The sequence below is a fragment of the Oncorhynchus clarkii genome, chromosome 17 (genome assembly GCF_045791955.1).
Source record: "Oncorhynchus clarkii lewisi isolate Uvic-CL-2024 chromosome 17, UVic_Ocla_1.0, whole genome shotgun sequence".
NCBI classification, from domain to species: Eukaryota; Metazoa; Chordata; class Actinopteri; order Salmoniformes; family Salmonidae; genus Oncorhynchus; species Oncorhynchus clarkii.
Genome location: NC_092163.1, coordinates 48113560 through 48122128, shown reverse-complemented (window position 1 = coordinate 48122128; position 8569 = coordinate 48113560). Strand labels below are relative to the sequence as shown.

At 41.5% G+C, this 8569-nt stretch overlaps 1 protein-coding gene across 50 annotated transcripts in view; it reads right to left on the bottom strand.

Annotated features, from left to right (window-relative positions):
- Nucleotides 1–1187: 1187 nt before the first annotated feature.
- The window catches only part of LOC139371008 (zinc finger protein 740-like), a 32915-nt gene continuing 25533 nt past the window's right edge, over nt 1188–8569 (bottom strand). For 27 of the 50 annotated variants that reach the window (XM_071110974.1, XM_071110987.1, XM_071110976.1 and 24 more), the window contains 5 exons: nt 7597–7680; nt 7078–7161; nt 6021–6104; nt 5434–5552; nt 1188–4629 (listed from right to left, as the gene is read on the bottom strand). In XM_071110974.1, coding sequence (XP_070967075.1) covers nt 4456–4629; nt 5434–5552; nt 6021–6104; nt 7078–7161; nt 7597–7680 — 545 coding nt within the window. In that variant the 3' untranslated portion in view covers nt 1188–4455. The remainder of the gene's footprint in view (nt 4630–5433; nt 5553–6020; nt 6105–7077; nt 7162–7596; nt 7681–8569) is intronic. The other 23 variants (XM_071110994.1, XM_071110999.1, XM_071111008.1 and 20 more) reach the window with 5 other exon arrangements.

Sequence of the window (8569 nt, the reverse complement as noted above, 5' to 3'; positions counted from 1 at the left end):
CCCAGACTGCGAGCCAGACCTAATCGCCCAACATCAGTGCCGACTTCACTAATGCTCGTGGCTGAATGGAAGCAAGTTCCCGCAGCAATGATCCAACATTTAGTGGAACGCCTTCCCAGAAGAGCGGAGGCTGTTTTGGCAGCAAAGGAGGGACCAACTCCATATCAATGCGGCAGCGTAGCCTAGTAGTTAGAGCATTGGACTAGTAATCAAAATGTTGCAAGATTGAATCCCCGAGCTGACAAGGTACAAAATCTGTCATTCTGCCCCTGAACAAGACAGTTAACCCACTGTTCCTAGGCCGTCGATGTAAATAAGTTGTTCTTAACGGACTTGCCTAGTTAAAGGTTAAATGAGGGAAAAAAATGAAAAGAAAAACAGGGCTCATCTGGGAGACTTTGGTCTCAGCAGTGACTCCCTATCAAAATGAAGGTGAATAAACAGACCTTTGAGTAGGACACCCCTGACTAACTCCCTGCTTCAGTCCTTCTCCTCCTCCCTGCCATCTCATTATGTTCAGCCCTCCTCTGCAGGTGTTGATTGTTTGAGGGGGATGTGGGGTGAAGGACCAAGGTCAGTGTTTCTGGGGAAATACATTCAAAAAGAACTTCCTGATCACAAACACGGTTTAATTGAACCCAAGGCGGGCCATTTAATTTGACAAGAAATGGGTTGCAGTTATATCAACTACGCCTTTCGAATTCATGCCAACACATGAACACCAACTACTGCTTGGTATAGGCTCTCTAGAGGACGCCACAAGTCATCCCAGTTACATTTTAGGATCAGCATCAATGTTTTTTTTTATTATATCAGGCCCAATGAAGAGTATATAACTAAGCATAGCAATGTTTCAATAAAACACCAAAGAACAAATTATTCTATCCAGACAGTGGTGCCATATTACCCCGGTCCCAGGTCAGGTTTGTGCTCTTGCCAAGTCCATTGCTCATTGTCAAGCCAAACATGCTTGGCATGACACTAAGTGACAAGTTGACATGATGGCACATACCGGGACTCAGGCTAGTCAGTGTCATATTGTAGATTCCTGATAATCATTCTGTGTTCATCACATATTTCCTCTCAACTTTGGCACCCTCCTGAGGACACATATGCATACACTCACCATCACGCCATCGATCCTAGACAGGACTGTCGGGATTAAAAACAGACACAAAACTCACGTCTTTTACAAAGTATTTTTATTTCAGCATAATGTAAGAAGCCTCTCCCCTTACTCCATACAATTAAAACTAACTGGATCACAAGGTTTATTTCATTTATTTTTGATGCACTTATTTTGCCTACACAAAAGAATAATCAATATAAGATCCCGTCTTAACTGGAGGACCAGAACTGCATGCAAGACTAACAGAGAAAAATAAAAGGCTAACCTGTGATAGCTACTGTAGATGCTGTTGCTTACCTCTAGCAATATCATTTACTACAAATAGAAGGGGATTTGTATGAAAACAGTCATTGTCTTGAGGTACTACCACCTCTAAATGTTTAAATTACTAGATGCCCTGGGCTCTCAACACAGTACTGATCCAAATGGTTCTGTCCATCTTCTTTGTCAAGTTGAGGAGTAAGAGGCTCTGTCTAAAGACTAAAATCTAGTACTGATTTAAAAAGGAAAAATATCCATATTCCATGTTTTTTTGTCTTTTGTTTTTATCACTCCAGTGTCTACAATACTTTCAGAAACAAAATAAAAAAAGGTCCTTGAAACATTAACAGAATCGTCAAATGCGATGGGGAAGAGAGAAGAGCTCTTCTCTAAATCGCTCCATCCTTTGTCTGATGCTTAGAAGAAAAAAACATTTCACTGTATTAACTGATCAGACAAAAGAGATTCTATTGCATTTTCACCATAAGATTGATAACAATACTTAAAAAGACAAGAACATAGGGATTTAAAAGTTCATGGCAACCCGCCTTGCCCTACGGCCTCACTGGTGGGCAGTCGTGGTCACTGGTGGCATTTCCCCCACATTAGGGAATGGGCTTGCCAAATCATATAGTAAGCTGGAGTCTCTTAACCCTGGTACTAGGAGGCACCTGTGTTTGCTGGATGGCATCCTCTAAATCACTCACGCATAATTGAACAGTTGAATCTCTTAACTACTGCCGACTGTACATCGCAACATTTCTGGAATATACATACGGTATTACTAAATAAACAAAGGTACATTGTTTCACTAACAGTAGTAGCATGGTGATATAGAGAAACATGAATTAAATTCAATGATTCGGTTGAAGTGAAGTCCAGCACACACAGGGAGTCCTTAGGGCCAAGTTTCAGAGAGCCTCTCCTAGGCTGCTCTACTAGTCCAGACAGGCTGCTGGGGAACACCGCCAACAGACCCACTGACTAACCCACATAGAAATAGATAAAATGTCAGAGTAGGTAGACATTAACTAGAGCATCTCCGTGCTCTGTAACCATTACAATTAGAGGGGGTAAACCACAGACATGTTTAAAAGTTTGTTACATGTTACAGAGTCATTCATTACAATATCATTTAGCACTACATTGATTATTTAAGAGTCAGATCTTATTTGGGTTAAGGCTAACCCCAGAAAGAACATAACACAAATCCTTTATACACACACATACCCCACATAACTCAGGAAAAGGCATTTGTTAGTGTGTAGTGAAGCAATTGCTGATTTAGCTATGACAAAATGATCGATATGGCCTGTAGCTGGCCAAAGCACTGCCTGACTGATATTAGCACTATTAGCATCTCACTGGAATTGTCAAACTCCCAGGGTTACTGAATGATTACACAAGGGGTTACATTATTAACAATGATAACCAGCACTATATCAATTATCTCAAAGAACAGAGGAAGGATTTGCCAATGGCACTATAAGCCAGGCCTTATAGTGCCATTGCAGTAAGCAGTGTTCTATAAGGTTGACAGCTTTGGAAAAATATACCCCGCTTGTAAAAGGCAGTGGCTCGTCCTTATAATCGTATAATAATAATTAAACCATTAATTCAAAAAACAAAAAGGCAAATGAATAAAATACAAAACATATAAAAAATAAGCACGCTCTAAGGCCACAAGATTTTGTATACCTCCTGCTATCCTCTCAACATGAGGATCTGTACAAACACAAAGTAATGGGACTTGCTGAAGCTGCCATCTTGTGCCGTTGTTTTCCACGTACATCTGTAATGGAACTGAGCGTGAAAGAGCCTGCGATCTTCTCACATAGACCTCTGTACATACGTACACCGTTAAAGGGTGTAATGGGAATTGGTAACGCCGTCATCCTGTCTGTGCCACTTCCTGAGTCATCAGCACATCCTCTATCCAATAAAACATCCTCTGACCTGACCCTTCACCTTTGACCTGTTAGGACGTCCTCCACTTGCTTATACCGTCCTAAATTAACTATATGGAACCCCTTTTTCTTTAACAGTTCTGACACCTGTACCAGTCTGACAACTTCTCCTTTTTCCCCCCTTTCACAAACTACATGTTCTACATTTTCCACAGACATCCTCTGTTGTATATTGTTATATATTCATGTATATATATACACACACACACACACACATTCATCATTACCAGGTTGTAACGACAAACAGTAACCCCACCCTCCCCAAGAGTACCACCAAGTGCACAAACAATAAACCTAAATAATACAAAACTTAACTTTGAGAAAGGATCTGATATATTAAGAACAAAATAGACTCACTATCGAAGGAAACTCGCTCTCAAAAGACGACAAAACACAACAAATAAAAACAGGTAACTGCTAAAATAAAGGAAACACCAACATAAAGTGTCTTAATTAGGGCATTGTGCCACCACGAGCCAGAGCAGCTTCAAAACACCGTGGCATGGATTCTACATAAACTCTAGTGCAGGGATGCGACACTGTTCTTTCACAAAAAATTCCATCATTTGGTGTTTTGTTGACGGTGGAGGAAAAATCTCTCTCGGGCGCCGCTCCAGAATCTCCCGTAAGTGTTCAATTGGGTTGAGATCTGGTGACTGAGACATATACACACACACACACACACACACACTTTAAACCCCTATGCACCTTTGAGACTCGTTTCAAAGCCACAGATCTCTCCTTCTAGTCATAGGAGCTAAAATAAGGGACAACTGAGCATTTTCACACATGACCCTAAGCATGATGGCATGTTAATTAAGTCAGGAACCAAACCTGTGTGGAAGCACCTGCTTTCAATATACTTTGTATCCCTCATTTACTCAAGTGTTTCCTTTATTTTGTCAGTTACCTGTATTTGTCCCTCTGTCATAGTAACCTCAGGACTGGAGCTGCAGGATCAGTATTGGCCAGAGTGTGGCCACTGAGCGCAGGGCTGCGTGACAAAGACCCTGTGGCAAGTCCTGTCTCTCTGTGGAGGTGGTAGTCGTGTATGTGTGTAAGTGTATGGAGGGACGATGGGGGTGGGGGGAATGTCAGTCAGACAGCCAGCCGACCAGGAGGGGGGTGCAGGGGGCTCCAAGTTGGTGGAGCGGGCGGGGGCTCCTGGGAGTAAGGGCGGGGCTCGCAGCACGGCTGGTTCTCCACCTTGGCCACACCCCTGCCCTGGCACAGCCGTCGATGTCGAAGCAGCCGGTCCGTCCGCGAGAAGTTCTACAACACAAACATAGAGGAGGATTTATTCAGCATTCATTTAAAAAAACAGATGAGTGTGTGGACACATGCCCAATACAACTAAACCCAATACAACTAAACTAAATACAACTAAACCCAATACAACTAAACCCAATTCAACTAAACCCACTGTGTCTGTTTGGTCAAATGGGACTTTCTCATGCATGGAGGCTCGTGTGCGCCTGTCAGAGTACACGCACACATTATCTTACCTGCTGGCACTGCTCATACGGAGAACACTGACACGGGCAGGCATCTGTTTGTGTTGGTATGTGTCACTGTGTGCATCACCAGTGAGATACGTTATCTTACGTGATGGCACTGCTCGCCCTCAAAAATAACTTTTCTAACCTGGTAGGGCACATCTTTGCTAAAAGTGCTGCATAGGTATGATGCGCGCCTGTATCAGTATGTATGTGTGCTTCTGTGATAACAGTCTGCTATGAGCTGGCACTGCTCACCCTGCGACAGATGTTTTGTGACATAAGAGGACATTTCCATGTGGGTCCACGTGTGCATGCGTTCCTCAGTACCAGCACGTAAGACGTGTTCTGTTATGTGCTGGCACTGCTCACACTGAGAAGGTATCTTTCCAATACGGGCGGCCGTGTGTGTGTGTGTACGTGCCTGGGTGTGTGTGTGTGCCTAAGTGTGTGTGTGTGTGTCTAAGTGTGTGTGTGTGTACGTGCCTGTGTGTGTGTGTGTGTGCGGCTAAGTGTGTGTGTGTGTGTGTGTGTGTGTGCCTGGGTGTGTGTGTGTGTGCGTGCGCGCAAGTTCTCTTACCTGCTGGCAGCGCTCACACTGATAAGGCTTCTCTCCGCTGTGGACACGCTTGTGTCTCTCCAGATGGTAACGCTGGATAAACCTCATGTCACACATGTCACAAGCAAACGGCTTCTCCCCTAAAAGAGCACACAAACAGATTCATCACATCAAATCCACAGAGTCCAACCACAACAAACTGTTTATGATTTGCTCTTACTAAAGTCTCCTGGTTACATTAACTGCATCTACAAATGTTTGTTAAAGTGATGGGAAACTAGGTTTCTTTAGTTCTCATGACAAAACTAAGTCAATTTCTGGACAGGAATTAAGCATGATAGGAAACTACTCTTCCGGTAACATTTTAAGATGTTTTGTCATCAACTCATTATGTGTAGATTAGAGTGGAATCTCCGTTTTTGTATAACAAAAAATTATATTCATCATACCAACTCGATGCCCCTGAAACGTTTTACTTGATAGTTTGAGGCTGGTTCAACATCCCATCAAATGACTTGACAATCCAAACTCGAGTTTGTTGTGGTCGTATTTGTTTTTATTAAAAATAGCCTTTCTTGGGGATAAGGGTATGGTAAATGGGCGCATACCCGTATGAGTGTGGCTGTGTCTCTCCAGGTGGTTACGCTGTATAAACCTCATGTCACACATGGAACAAGCATACGGCTTCACCACTATACACACACAGAGCAATACATTAGCTCTCATTCTCCAATGTGTACAAACAAAACTTAAAGAGCTCAAGCTAGCTCTACAAACACTATTCGGAGAGAAAAGTTGGCTACCATAAGCATGTTACAATTACAGTAAGTGCTTTTTGTCATGTCACAATGTGGACAATCTATTACAAGGATGTGAAGATGCTGCAATCTAACTTGTTTTATATCAGCTCAAATGAAGACTACGTTTGATATTTCAATTGTTACATCAAAAACACACGAGTAGCTAAATATGAACAATCAACACATGCAATTGTGAACTAATTGTGAACTAAGCACCGAATAAAAGTACATAATAAAATCTGGAATTGTGTGTCAATAAAGCCATTGCAGAATGCATTATCCGACCACAAAATAACTAGCTCGAAAGCCAAATATCGTAAAGTAAATATCACTAAATAACGTACCATGTGTGTCAACATCGAAAACGAACCATTTCACAATGTTAGTTGTAGTTACAAGTTAACAGAAATGTACACTAAACGATCATTGTCTAGCTAAGTAGCTAGACAATCTCTCACAAGCCTAAAACGCCACCTTGTTTTAAAATATAAATGATTTAAGCCTACATGGAAGTGCCTGGTCAAGACATGTTGGAAACATTTCATTATTCTAATAAATGATGTATTCATTATCTTGACATCCAAATGATAAATTCGCAATTAGCTGAAGATCTTTAGGGGTCTAGCTTTAAACTGGCATTTCTTAAACAGATAATATGGAACATGTACTAGAATGTATTACAAATAGCATTGCTGCAGTGTTTAAAAACTTTAAAAACAAAATACTAATGTCTCGTTACAAAATGATGTAGATGAGAAACCGTTCTTTTCTAGAACTCTTCCAATACTTTCATCTGTGAAAGTCCATTACTAACATCCTTTACTAGCTGCTATATGTGTGATGGGTACGGTGAGCGGGCCCATACCCGTGTGAGTGAGGCTGTGTCTTGTCAGGTGGTAGCGCTGAACAAACCTCATGTCACACATGGTACAAGCGTAAGGTTTCACACCTGAATGCACAGAGCATTGAGATATTACTTTTGTTCCTCACACTCCAATTGGAAGTTTAAAGTACAGTATATCCATTTATGCTTCAAATTTAACCACTCATTTCAATCCATGCAATCATTTACAGGGGGATTCAGACGGAAGAATAAGGGAGATGTTTTCTCCAACAATTTTTTTTTTTACTATGTATTTTTCAAACGCTTTAGTCCACAGCCACAACACATCACATGAGCTGATGATTGTAGTCTAAACGGTAAAAATATCCCTTCTCATCCAGACTTCTGGAAATCAAACCTAACTTGAAAACAATACTTCACCTATATTTCTTTGTGCATGACGACTAGCATATACATCCTGAAAACCCTGTATAGTGGGGTTCAGGTGTGGCCTGATCTTGGGCACAGTGGGTACAGTGGGTACGGTGAACGGACCCATACCCAAATGAGTGAGGCTGTGTCTTGAGAGGTGGTATCGCTGGTAAAACCTCTTGTCACACATGGTGCAACCGTACGGCTTCACCCCTACACACACACACACACACACACACACACACGCACGCATCAATACACAACTTTGTACTCGTTAGTCTTCCACTATTAATTAGGTTTACCACACATTTCAGACACAAATACAGCACAGACAATATACACCAGGTGCTGTTATCAACCTTCTGCCTTCACGCAACAGAACTGGTGTTGCCAACTTTTTGTGGGGAAAGCAAACAGGTATTGGTAGGGCAATATCACTAGAAATTGTAGACGAAGTAGAAAATTGATTTGTGTGATAATGTCAACACAAATTTGTAAGGCATGTGATCATCAGCACAGTGAGTGCAGTGCGTATGCTGCTGTTCTGAATAGGCAAATTCACTGCAAGCAAGTCGCTGACTTTCTGAACACTCTCAGAGTTAAAACTCAGAATTCCTTAAATGTTGCTGAATTTGTTGCTGAATTTGTTTCATGTTTAGGGGGGAAAGGAGAGGGGGATCCAAAAGATCTAGTGCAAAGTGGCTAAGTTCGCAACACTGAGCAGGGTTGGATGTTTTCAGATTGTAGACATCTTTAATCGTTTCTGCAGGTTCCCAATAACAGCAATTCCAAAAACACTCATCATAACTGGTTTGAAAATACACCTAACCTTTTGGAAGACATCTCGACAAACGTGAGTTATTCCAATTTAAAAATTATTGAGGCATGTTTTACTGTGTGGTCAGTGTAGTTATTTTCGCCAATTAAGATTAATGAATTTATTATGCTTTAGTCCACAACACATGTCATGGCCTGATGACATTCGGTTGTAAAACTAGTCCTTCTCATCCTTAAGATAAATTACATGGATTTCTTGGGGTAATAAAACTGAACATCTAAAACAACATTTCACCTATATATTTATTTTAGCACAATTAGCATA